General features: G+C 50.2%; 1 protein-coding gene across 3 annotated transcripts in view; it reads left to right on the top strand.

Moving 5' to 3' along the window:
* Window positions 1–717: 717 nt before the first annotated feature.
* The window catches only part of LOC123935911 (protein Shroom2-like), a 135,108-nt gene continuing 122,836 nt past the window's right edge, over window positions 718–12,989 (top strand). For all 3 annotated transcript variants that reach the window (XM_045996755.1, XM_045996754.1, XM_045996756.1), the window contains exon 1: window positions 718–1,057. In XM_045996755.1, the coding sequence (XP_045852711.1) occupies window positions 893–1,057 (165 nt within the window). In that variant the 5' untranslated portion in view covers window positions 718–892. The remainder of the gene's footprint in view (window positions 1,058–12,989) is intronic.

Below are 12,989 nucleotides of genomic sequence, written 5' to 3'. Positions count from 1 at the left end.
CCGCCGCCCGCCCCGCCCCTACCCGCCCCGCGCGGGCGCTTCCGCCACCTCACCTGCCGGGACTCGGCCTCCCAGAGCGGAGGGTTGGCGCGTCCCGAGCCTCCCAAGGCCGCCCGGCGCTGGCACGGGTGAAAGGGCCGGACGTCGCGTCGCAGTCGCCCACGGCCCCCAGACTCCGCAGCGCAGCCGGTGGTCCCAGCGCGCGCCCCGCCCACTCCCACCCTCGGGGCAACAGGGGCGATGGCAAGGGCCGGGAAGGGAGGAGGGGGGCTGAGCGCGCTCCCGCATCCGGCGAGGCGCACAGGTTCGTGTGCGCGCCGGCCCTCGCCCCCTCCCACCCTCTGGGTGACCAGTGGGGCAGTCCCGAGCGCGCACGCCCATCCCCGGCCCGCCGCACGGGTGCCGAGTGCGTGCCCGCCCTCGTCCACTCGCACCCTCCGGGCCCCGCGGATGAGACCCCCGAGCGCACGCCCCTGCCCCGAAGCCCTCTCGCCGCTCTATCCCCTCGCGGCCGCGCGGGTCCCGGAGCGCGCGCCTCCTCCGGCCCCTCCCAGCTTCAGGGCAGCCTCCGGGCAGCCCCGGGAGCCCAGCGCACGCCCCGCCCCGCCCCCTGCCCGTCGTGCAGCCGGAGCCCTTGAGCGCTCCGGCCCCGCCCCTGCCCGGCCCGCCCTCCCCCGCGCGCCTCGCCGCCGGCGCCCAGCTCCCTCCCTGGCCCCGGCCGGCACTTTCCTCCCAAGTTGCCGCGCAAGTTTGCGGGTGGCCGGCGGCGGCAGTAGCGCCCCGACCTTCCCTCGCCCTCGGCCGGCCCGGGCTCCCCGAGTGCATGGGCGCAGGCCGGACGGACCCTGGAGGTTGAGCGGCCGCGCCGCCTCCGCGCTCCGCGTCCCGCGCCATGGAGGGCGCCGAGCCCCGCGCGCGGCCCGAGCGCCTGGCCGAGGCCGAGGCGCGGGCGCCGGACGGCGGGCGCTTGGTGGAGGTGCAGCTGAGCGGCGGCGCCCCATGGGGCTTCACCCTGAAGGGCGGCCGCGAGCACGGCGAGCCGCTGGTCATCACTAAGGTGAGGCGGCCGCGGGACCCTCACGATGACAGCCCAGAGGTCGGCGCCGGGCGGGGGGTCCCGTCGGGGTGGGGGGGGCACCGGAGGGGCGGGCCAATCGTGTCCCCAACCCGGGGGCGCTAGTGTGTCTGGGTCACCTGCGGGGACGGGATCACCGGGACACGCAAAGGTGCGTGATTCCGGCTGCTCTGCGGCGGCTCCCAGCGCTGCTGATTCCCAGCGCCGCGCAGAGTTTAAATGGCTCCTGTTCCGGGTCCCCTCCCCTCCCCCTTCGAGAAGGGGCCTGGCTGGGTCCCCTGTCACTCCCGGCTTCTCCAGCGGCGGCCTGCACCTGTGGGACTGACCGGGGGCTGCCCAAGGAACAGTCCCACGTGCCAGGGGGGTGGACAGAACCGTCCACACCTGTGTTTGTCACCGTAGGCCCTTGGTTCTGTACCCCCTTGAACCAGTCCGTTCCCTTATCACTAGGAAACCCAGACGAGCAGCTGTCGCCAACTCAGCTTCTCAATTCCCATCAGCCCATCAATATTTACTGACTTTCGGCTTCCAGCCCTAGATCCATGGCGCTGTGGGACCTGCAGACACGTACCGAAACTTTCAGTGTCCTTTTTCAAAGTGGGATTTGAGCTCCAATAATAAGTTTCTAATGTGTCTCATCAGGAAATGTTTTGCGTTGTCTGTGGTAGGGGAAGGTGGGTGCTTTAGACTTTGAATTCTATAAACAGAGATCGATCTTGAAATTGACCAGCTGAACTTGTACAGAGCTGTGAAAACAAAACAACAAACCTACCATCCTGTTTTCTTCTGGTGAAAAGCCTCCGTTTCTCTGGGGAGGGTTGGGCCAGGCTTTTCCTAAGGACAAAGTTCCCTTTAAAATGCAAAAATTCTTGGGGACTACAGGAGTTTGAAGGTGACTTGCTGGGTTTTTTTCCTACTTTCCTGCTTCACTGCCGGGAGGAAAGTGTAAGATCACTCCTTACTGACCCCACCCGTGAATTTGGGAAGTGGTGTGGCTTTGTTGTGCAAGGTAGCGAGTGAGACACCAAACTTTTCTGTTCTGTATTTTCTCTCATTTTTGTATTCAAAACCAGAGACTCTGAGGGGAGGCTTGTTTAGATGTGCACTGAATTTATGTTCAACTGGGGAAAGAGGCTGTCGTTGCTATAAATTTAATGTGTAACCCATTAACGAATTGGGTTCTTTGAAAAGATGGTGAGCAAAGTGTGTCCAGCTTACCCAGAGAGGTTAGTTTTCTGCGTGTATGTGTACTGAAGTGTCTTACCCTGCGCCTTTTTAAGAAAGGTTTTAGAGGACATTCCTGATAGTACAAGTTTAAAAGATAGCAGGTAAATTACTAACACCCTTAGCATTTCATGTAATTCTTTTAAAGATGTCTACGCACAATTCAACGTACCTTGCTCAGACTTGTTATTACAAATGAAGGAATAAGTTGCAAAACATTAGTTAAGGTGAAATCTTGCCTTTTGTCTTTACTGCATATAAAAAAGTTGGAGGTCACTTTAAAATCTGAAATTTAGTTGTTTAGCCAGAGGCTGGAAAAGTAGATCCCAGAGCACCTTCTCCTTTCTGTGGGTACTCCGGGTTCTAAACATCCTAGTGGCCCCCTGTTCACTCTGTCCAAGACTTCCCAGTCTAGAGTGTGGTAGGTGCGCAGTAAAACCCAGAAAACACGTACCAGGGCCTTTGGGGCCATGTGAGGCCCTTCGCCTCCTGATTTGGCCTGCTGGTTGGCTTTCATGGTTTCTTTGCTTGGTTTAGAAAAGGACTCTGGGGGAGGCAAACCATAAGAGACTATGGACTCTGAAAAACAACCTGAGGGTTTTGAAGGGGCGGGGGTGGGAGGTTGGGGGAACCAGGTGGTGGGTAATAGGGAGGGCACGTATTGCATGGAGCACTGGGTGTTGTGCAAAAACAATGAATACTGTTACGCTGAAACAATAAATAAATAAATTTTAAAAAAAGTAGAAAAGGACTTGGGAGTTTGGGCCTTCTGTACTGAGTTTCCATGTACACTTGTATATGTGTGCAGAGATCAATGCTCGTGCATGTGTGTATTATAGATTTTTGAACTCCACGTTGCACGGAATTGGCACTGTTTCACATGCCTGTCTTTTCTCTTGGATTAAGTCATCAATTATGCTTGCTTACACTCCAACAGCTGGTAATTAAATTAACTGTCACATTATTAGAAAAGGGTGAAGGAAAGTGTGTCCATTTAGAATCGCTTAAAGAGTGGGCATACGCTTTTGGAATGGAGGCTAGGAAAAATTGTTCCACCTGCAGAATTTGGATTAATCCAAGTTTTGACTATCCCCTGGTAGCTACTGAAAAATATTTGGGGCTCATTGTAACAGTTGTTGTTATTTGGAACTCAAATATAATTGTTCCAATAGGACTTTGGGGGGGGCTTTAAAAAATTGGGCTTTTTTTGGGCTTAAAAAAAACCTTATAATTAAATATTTCGTATATAAGACCCCTGGGAAATTATACAACTCATTTTCTATGTAACAGAATCTGATGTGGGGTAACTTGAATAGCTGTAAGGTGACACACTTTTTGTGATAATAGGGGTCTGACTTGGAAGCGTCATGGGGTGCACATCTTAGAATTGTAAGCAATGCCAAGAGCAAGGTTGATTTAACCCGTGATCTGCAGATCAAGAAATTTTATCAGCCCGTTTTATAGCTGCAACAGCTAAAGCAAAGGGAAGTGAAATGGCGTGTGGGGAGGTCACAAACCTGGCAGGTCATGAGAAGGCTTGCAAGGACCAGCTCCTGATCCCAGATGTCCTCACTTCCGCTCTACTGTCCCCTGCAAACATTTGCAGTGCCGTGTGAAGTAACTTCGTCACATCCATCGGGAGAATTTCTCAGTTTTGTCACTGCTGATCTGCTCGACTGCATCATTCTCTGTGCGGGGGCTGTTTTGTGCTTTGTAGGATCTTGGAAGCATTCCCTAAAGCCACTCACTCCCTTGACGCCTCGGTACCCCCACACCAGCTGTGACAGCCAACAGAAGTCTCTGGAGCCTGTCAGGTGTTACCTGTGGCCACATTGGCCTTGTCAGATGAACAGTGTTGACACTGCAGTTTTTCAAAGGATTTTAGCTTTTAAAACTCAAGTTCATTTTTCTTTGTGAAGACACTGGCCTTTTGAAAGGTTTTCCTGAGGGGTTGTTTTCTTCCCAAATGCTGACCCTGTTAATAGGCTTTATTTACATAGTAAAACTCAAACAAATACTTGCTTCATCTGCATTTTTGTTGCTGGAGAAAGGAAATGAAGCTGGAAGTCCCAAGCGCTGTGTTTTATGAGCCTCCAGTGGGGCCGTTGGGTAAGGACGGTCTTTTCTTTGGGTCTAGTTTTGAAGTCAAAAGGGATACTTACCCTCCCAGGAGTGGCATTCCTGGAATTTGGAGTGCATGTGTGAAGTCCCACCAGACCTCTGCTGAGACGTGGCACCCAGATTTCTATCTGCTCAGCACCTTGACGCTGGCTTCTCACTTGACATTTTACTGGGGCTACAAAACACACAATGTTGCTCTTTCTCCATGCTCCTGTCCCAGAGCGAGCCGAAGGGATGTCGGTGTCCTAAGAAGCCACAAAGATTTTGACTCCTTAGTATTTCCAAGGCCTCATTTTGATGTGGGTTTGGTCCGGGGACCCGGATAATCAGATACGATGGACGGATGTGGTCGCTGTTTTGGCCTGTTCCTTTCTCCATTGATTCAGCAAACCTGAAGCATCAGTGAGGGGAAGGGAGGGGCCTGATCTCTAAAATGTCCCTGGAGGGCCTAGAATTTCAAAGGAGCCCTTCGGGATTTGCTAGGGAGCATTCTGTGCTCCTGCTGGGTGTCAGTAGGCCCCCTGCAGTCCCAGGAATGTTTTTTTAAAGGGGGAAAGAATGAAACTCCAGACCTTTCTTTTCGCCAAGTCCCTCCCTGAAGAATGCCAGAGCCTCGGCAGCAGCGCCAAGGAAGAGGTTACTTTGGGCCTGGTGTGGTCGCATGGGTGGCTCCTTGGGGAAGCCGCTGACTTTTGGGTTGCCTGTGAGGAACACTGCTGTCCTAGAGCAAGACGGCGGAGCTGTGGCTTGAGATGCGCCCAGCTTGACTCTCCCGCTTGGGGGCCTTTGGGCCGTTTAAACATTTCTCTGGATATGAGACAAAGTCCGTAAATGTCCTTTCTAGTTGGATACTGACGGTGGGGTGGAGGGGGATCAGGGCACATATTTTGAATGGAGGTTACACAGCCAGTTGGCGAATGTCCTGTGTAACCATTAGCCAGAGCTCCTGGCGGCCAAGGCCCAGCGCAGAGACTGACCGTTGGTGGTGGGAGGGGATGGGAGGGACCCGGTACCGGAGGTCCCTTCCTTAATGGCCCAAACAGGGGCTCCACTTTACAGGAACTGGCTGAGTCGCTGTCATAGGCGACCTCAGAGCCTGGAGCTAGTCACAGCCTTGCTTGGTCAGGACACGTCATTGTCCTCACCTGTTGTTATTTGTCCCCAAGAGCCGAGTTCTTTGTCGGAGATCAGTAAAGGTTTTGCAAACGAGGATGTGATGAATTCAGCAGGGGATTTGGAGCTGACAGATGTGCCCTTGTCTGTGGCTCTTGCTCCATCTCTGTGTGAAAGCCTGGCAGTGAGTGTGTGCACTCCAGGACCCTGGACGTCTGACCGCCCACCTTGGCCCCACGGGCCGCGGGTGCACTGGCAGCTGCGGGAGCTCCCAGTGGGGAGAGCCCCTACGCGTGCTGAGGCCCGCGGCCGACCGGCGTTGTTGGGATGACTGTAATTCCAAAGGCTCATTTGTGTATTAAGAATCATTAGTACGGTTAAACAAAAACCAAAAAGAGGTGCGTTTTCTTTCGCGTGTGCTGAAACCCCTTTCCGTTGGCCTGCCAGCTGTCGCTCCAGCGTGTCTGTGTCACCCTGTCCCAGTCTCTGCCTCCCACAGGCGGCCCGCTTCTTCCTTGGTCCTCCACAGGTGCGCCGGGGGCTGGCATGGGAGGTCGGGCAGCGTGACATGACCCCGCAGGGTCCAGTGACTGCGCTCTTCGGTAGGTCAAGGATTCTTCTAGACGTTAGTTGAGCCAGAGCGTCATCTGTAAACCCACCGTGGGCTTCTGTGCGGTACCAAGTTGTGAACGTGAGCGGTGCACCACACTTCACGCCGTTTGGGACTCGCACTTCCTGATGCAGTTGTGAGTATCTCCTGACGCGTCCCGACTTTACTCTTTTGGAAAAAGAAAGCTGGTTTGCCCGAGAGCTAAATGTAGCATAGCATGATAATGAAGTGTTCTTAAACAGTCATTTCACCTCGTCCCCGTGAACTGGGATTCCTTAACTTACCTTTCTCTCTTATGGCCACCACTACCGCCACAGGAGCTGGGCCCCCTGCTGGGAAAGGGCTGGTTTGTCTATTTGGAAAGCAGCTTGGAGTTACCCTCTTGCCAAAGCTGTTTTGTGTCAGCATGCAAATACAGCTGGGTTTGTGGATTCCTTAGGGTCTCTTTGGGGCTTTTCTTCTTGTACACAGGGAGCCCTGTAAACATTCGACAAGATAATTTAAGGATTGAAAGGCTAAATGGGCTTTTTATTCAGGTCTTCTTTTACTTGGAAACACTGTGGTCAGGAGTGGGCAGCGCTTGGAGGAGAAATTCTGCCAGCTGCACTCTTCCAAGCTAAAAATTTTCGCTCACATGAAGGACTTTGAAAGAGCTGAGGGTCCCGTGTTACTCTCTTTGGTCTTATTAAAACAGAGGCAGCGTCTAACACGGCTGTGTTCGGGAAGAATTGTTTTTCTGTTACCTTGTTGGAACAAATGTCTGCATTGTCTTGCGGTAGATGGAGCCTTTTCTGTTTACTGATGCGAATGTTATGGCTTCTCTTTGGGGAATGTGCCTTAGACAATAGGGTAAAAAAATAATTGGACTAATCTAGTTTCAGGTTCAAACAAATATGATGGTTCTGGGCAGGATTTTCTGAGTTGTAGCAGAACAGTAACATTTTTTAACTTGGGTGGTTCTTTTTAAATCCCGAGGGCATTGTTAGGGACCATTATCCATGTCTGAGATGGGGAAGGGAGAACTGTGCTCCAGACCCGCTGGGCAGGGTTGGGATTATCTCTCTCTGGCCAAGAGAGACTAACACGTTCACATCGAAGGCAAATAATATCCCAGGCCTGGTGGATTCTGTGTGCTGTCAAGGCAACATTTTTACTTACTCGTGGAAGGAAAGGAACAAAATATTAGTGTATCTTTGAGTTTTGTTTTCATTTATATCAAAGTGGTTCCGGCACAGTGTAAATAATCAGATAGTTCTTCAGGGCCTGTTATCATACCAGCAGCTCCCCACTGCCATTTCCCCTTCCCTGGAGACAGCGACTGAAGCTTTTTAGCTGCTGTCTTCTGGCATTTGCATACATTCACTACTACTGCTACTTCTGTTCCTGACTGTTGCCTTGCCGCCACACAGGAAAGGAGGACTTAGCCTTTTTCTGCACACCACCTGCCCACCATCCACCCCACACTTCAGATCTGAAGTTAGAATCTTTGGTTAGAAGAGGCTTTTTCAACTTGAGCTCCACTGACATTTTGGGTCAAATACAGTTTAGCCTTGAACAACATGGGTTTGAACTACGCAGGTCCATTTATGCATGTATTTTTTTTCAATAAATGCAATAAAGTACTATAGGTATCTTTTCCTTATGATTTTCTTTATGTTTTTCTAATTTTACTTTATTTTAAAGATTTTATTTATTTATTTGACAGAGCGAGAGATCGCAAGTAGGCAGAGAAAGAGGGGGAAGCAAGCTCTCTGCTGAGCAGGGAGCCTGATGTGGGGCTCAATCCCAGGACCTTGAGATCATGACCTGACCCGAAGGAAGAGGCCTAACCCACTGAGCCACCCAGTTCCCCCCTCCACTTTTATTTTTAAGTTATCTCTACACTCAGCACGGGGCTCAAACTCACGACCCTCTGGTCAAGAGTCGCCCACTCTACTGACTGAGCCAGCCAGGAGCGCCTCTTTATGATTTTCTTAATCACACTTTCTTTTTTCTAGCTATCTTCATTGTAAGAATATAGTATATAATAATACATGAAGCATGCCGAGGTCTTGTTAACAGGCCTCCAGCCAACAGTCACCTATTAGTTAAGCTTTGAGGGAGTCGAAAGTTACGCACTTATTTCTGACTACATGAGGCATCAGTGCCCCTAACCCCTGTGTTAAGGGTCAAGTGCAACTCTTTGTTTTGGGGGGGCTGCCCTGTGCATTGTAAGATGAGCACCTTCCCTGGCCTCTACCCACTAGAGCCCATAGCTCCTCTCAGCCCAGTTGTGACAACCAAACCTGTCTCTGGACATTACCACCTGTCTCTTGGGGGGGCAAAATCACCCCCTTTGAGAACCACGCAGTTAACAGTATTCAGTGTTTGCATTATTTTGACGGCCAGTGCTATCGATGCTGAGCCTAGCGGTACAAACTATGGTTATTTTTCCTGTATAACTTTTCACAGTCACCAAGGTTCTTATTTCTTTGCTTGATTTCTTCCACACTTCTCATTGATTCAGCCTCCAAATCCTCCCCAATTATGAAAAATCTTTTAATATATTCCAACACACAGGGGGTAGGCTTTAACGACCTTCTCTCTCTGAAAATGGCTTTTTATCTGCGCAGTGAATGGATCGTTCGTAGAGAAGTCTCTGTTGAGCTACTTCTCCCTTGGCGCTTTGCAGACGCCGTTCATTCCCCATCGATGCTCAGGATTGCTGTGGGGGGAGCAGGCCTCCGTGTTTCTTGCTCTTTGGACTGGTGCTAATTTTTTCTGATTTATATTTCATTTCTTTATATGTTTTTCCTTCTTTTAAAGATTTTATTTATTTGAGAGAGAACATAAGCAGGGAGAAGGGCAGAGGGAGAGGAAGAAGCAGACTCCCCCCTGAGCTCGTGGCGCTCCACCTTGGACACTTCAGGGGCTGGACACAGGGCTGGAAGCGGAGCTCGATCCCAGAACCCTGGGATCACGATCTGAGCTGAAGTCAGATGCTTAACCGACGGAGCCACCCAGGCATCCCACATGTTTGTTCTTTTGGGGAGTTTTCTACAGCCTTAGCTTTCAGACCTTACATGGAGTTTTAAATTTATGCTGTTTTTTTTTTTAATTCCAAAGTTTTTGTTGTTCCAAATGTTCCTTTTTTATCTCTTACTGATCTTATTTCATGGTTCTTATTTTAAAGAACATAGGATAATTAATTGAGGATAATTAAGCTGCCTTTTTTTTTAAGTCTCCTTTCTGCATAGATTGAGTTTCTGAGCTCTGCTGCTTTTTGTTTGGGCTTCTCTCTTCCCTGTTGAAGGCTGTCCTTGAATGTTTCGTGACCCTTGTCATTGGCAGTATTTAAGAGTAGGTGATCCAAGTGTTCTTTGGGAACTGTGTGCCTGTGGCTGAGGGACGCTGAGGAACCTCCCTAGGGAGTTCTGTAGGGCCATAGCTTCAAGGTTTCTTTCTGGGACCATCTTGTCCTTGTCAGACGGTAACTCTTACCTCAACTGGAAGTGAGTTTCCAGTATAGGGCAGATTTGAAGACTGCTGTGATGGATGCCAGTTCCAGGGATGTCTGCTGTGATCAGCCCAGTGGGAGTGGTCGCCGCTGCCCACCACGTGGCTGCCGTGGTTCCAGTTTGTGGGGAAGGTTGTCACTGGGGTTAAGCGGCAGTGCTTGCGTTTCAGGCTGGATCTTGACTCTGTCGTTACCCTTTTCAGTCTCCAGTCCTCAGCCTGTCAAACCAGGGTCATTACCATTCTGTTACAGTATCACAGGAATTACAGGAGGTGAAGTATAAAATTAGCTGTAGGATATTTAAATTCCTTATCTTCTCCCCTTCCTCCCCTTGCACTATTTAATTCTGTTTCATTAAGAATTGGACAACTAGGGGCGCCTGGGTGGCTCAGTGGGTTAAGCCTCTGCCTTCGGCTCAGGTCATGATCTCAGGGTCCTGGGATCTAGTCCTGCATCCAGCTCTTTGCGCAGCATGGAGCCTGCTTCCTCCTCTCTCTCTCTCTCTGCGTGCCTCTCTGCCTCCTTGTGATCTCTGTCTGTCAAATAAATAAAATCTTAAAAAAAAAAAAAAAAGAATTGGACAACTGTGGGGCCCCTGAGTGGCTCCATTGTGTAAGGGGCTGCCTTTGGCTCAGGTTGTGATGGTCCCTGTTCAGCAGGGAGCCTGCTTCTCCCTCTGCCCCTTCCCATGCTTGTGCTCCCTCACACCCTCTCTCCCAATCTCTGACAAATAAATAAATAAAATCCTAAAAAAGGGGGGTACTGGAAAATGGGGGGCCTGGATTGCTCAGTCAGTGGAGCATGTAACTCCTGATCTCAGGGTTGTGAGTTCGAGCCCTGTGTTGGGTATAGAAGTTACTTGAAAATAAAATCTTTAAAAAAATTTGAAAAATGTAAAAATAATGTTAATGCATTGAACCACCAATGTGGAAAGGCTTTAATCTAGATTTTGTGTGGCAACATGTTAATTGTCTCATGAGGATTCTGTTAGTGATTTTGGTAGTTCAGTATGGTGTTTGAAGGAAAGCATTTAATTAAAATGCACATCTATTGCCCAACGATGATACACTGGTTGTGCTCTTTACACCACACTAGAAGCGATTGTTTCTTCTTTTCCATAATTTTTTTATAAAGATTTAATTTTTGAGTAATCCTATACCTAGTATGGGGCTCTAACTCAGGACCCTGAGATCAAGATTCTCATGTTTCACTGACTGAGCCAGCCAGGTGCCCCATCTATAGGTTTTTGTTGTTATTGTTGTTGTTTTATTTTTTATTAATAGTGTTTCTCATTTTCCTAATACTAACGAAGGGTAGCTCTTTCAGATCAATGTGATATTCAGAAGAACAGGATTTTAGAAAAGTGCCTTGGGAAATGAAAGTAGTAGGAACGATGAAGGCTGAGTGTCCCTACAACAGGAGGCTCTGTTTTGGGACTGCTCCGGTCTGCGGCAGTAGGAGGCCTTTCAGGGCACGGAGCTGGACCCGTAGGCTTGCTGAGGTGCCGTCTGTTCACTGCAGGGGTCCAGTTCTCCTGCACGCCAGGCTGACTATGTTTCCCAACTTCACAGTGCTGGGTGCGACCTTGTGCAGTTCTGCCCCATCAGACGCAGGGGAGGTGGTGTCTGCCGTTGCAGCCTGTCCTCCTGTCCCCTCTTCTGTCTCTCCCGAGTGAAGGTGGCCTAGGGCAGAACCTTATCAGCACAGGTCCCTGGATGTCGGAGGAGACAGCTACCCACAGCAGGATTGCCCCCGGGGACACGGGGCTGGAGTTGAGCAGGAGCCTGTGCTGCGCGTGAGCTGTTACGAATTTCTGGGATCGTGCCCTCTGTCAGAGGCCATTCTAACAACTGAAATCACAGTTCTCCTTCTCACAAGTACACCTGGCTGTAGGAGATCGAGTATGTGACAGCTTCCATGCGCACGGGAGGGAATGGTGATTGACCTTGCAGAAAGCATCACTGCGGGCATCCGTTTAGCATGAGCTTCTTCCCCACACCCTTATTACATAAAATGAGACCTGTGTGCCATCGTGCCATCGTTTTGGCTTCCTTCCACCTCAGCTTTTCCTCTCAGACGATAATTTAATTTTCACCCTGCCTTGGTTTCCCTTCTCCTCCCTGCAGATGATTGCCTGGAAGCCAGGGAGAGGTAGGGTGGAGGCAGGAGAATCCCCAGTCTAGGTAATTAGCGCCCGGGTAGGGCTGGCCGGAGGACAGGGCGGGGGGCCGGCTGCTGGTGTGATGTCAGGGCTGCGACCTTCCTCCTACTGGAATCGCCCTTTCCTAAACCGCCAAGCTTCAGGTGCAGGAGACGTTGGCCGGGAGGGTTACACATTAAGTCTTCATTAGCAGGGCTGCCCTTATCAAATTGATGAATTATAATCTCGTTCGGCAGACTGGTTGTCCCCTAGAGGGGACGGGACTTAAACTCCTGAGTTAGCCCAGAAGAAAAGGAGGTCAGGATGCGTGCAGAGTCCCCGCCAGCGGTGTCAGGAGGAAGGTGCCATTGCAATGCAGATCTGAGGGACAGGAGAAGGGTCGCTTCTGCTTGGGGGCCAGGAAAGCCAGGGAGCGTGGTGAGCAGGACGGGGACCAGAGCCTCGTGGTGGGTAGCCCCCCATGACTTTCCGGGGAGGGGAAGGTGCTTCTGGCTGGCAGACACCGAAGCCACATCTGCATAGGGTAATTGTGCGGGTTTGTAGGTTTTCAAGCGCACAAATGTTTATCTGTGCTCTTTGTACGCATGCTTGTAAATTTTTCAGTATAATGATTTCTGTTTGGTGCAGAAACCTTAAAATCATCTTGAAAAAAGTGAAAATGAAGGAAATGATTGGTCAGTAGCCCAAAACATATAGTAATCTTATTTCTGGTGGCATGGCTGTACTGATTCATTTTCCCTGTCTCTGGAGTTCTTTGCTTGGCTCCATGTAATCTACTTATTCATTGCTTGAAGGTAATTCTCCTAAGAATTTCACTGTCGTCAATCTTAGGAATCAGGGGAAGCTTAAAGGAAGCTTGGTTTTGTGTATGCCACTTGGAATTTTGAAAGTGACATGTTTTGTTATTGTGGAATATATTGAGTTTTTTATTTTTTTCTAAACAGCATATTTTTTCCAAAGCCCTAACTTCTGGGAAACTGAATATATTGGTCAAATATGTCACTCTTTAAAACAACTGTGTGGGGTTTTTTTGGTACGTGTAAGCTTTTCTTTTAATTTTCTTTTCTTTTTTTTCTTTTTAATTGTATTTACTTACTTGCCAGAGAGAAAGCAAGTACAAGCTGGGGATGAGGGACAGAGGGAGACACAGACTCCCCCCTGAGCAAGGAGCTTGATGCCGGACTCAATC

Source organism: Meles meles, chromosome Y (assembly GCF_922984935.1).
Source record: "Meles meles chromosome Y, mMelMel3.1 paternal haplotype, whole genome shotgun sequence".
NCBI lineage: Eukaryota > Metazoa > Chordata > Mammalia > Carnivora > Mustelidae > Meles > Meles meles.
This window is presented reverse-complemented; position numbering and strand designations above follow the sequence as displayed.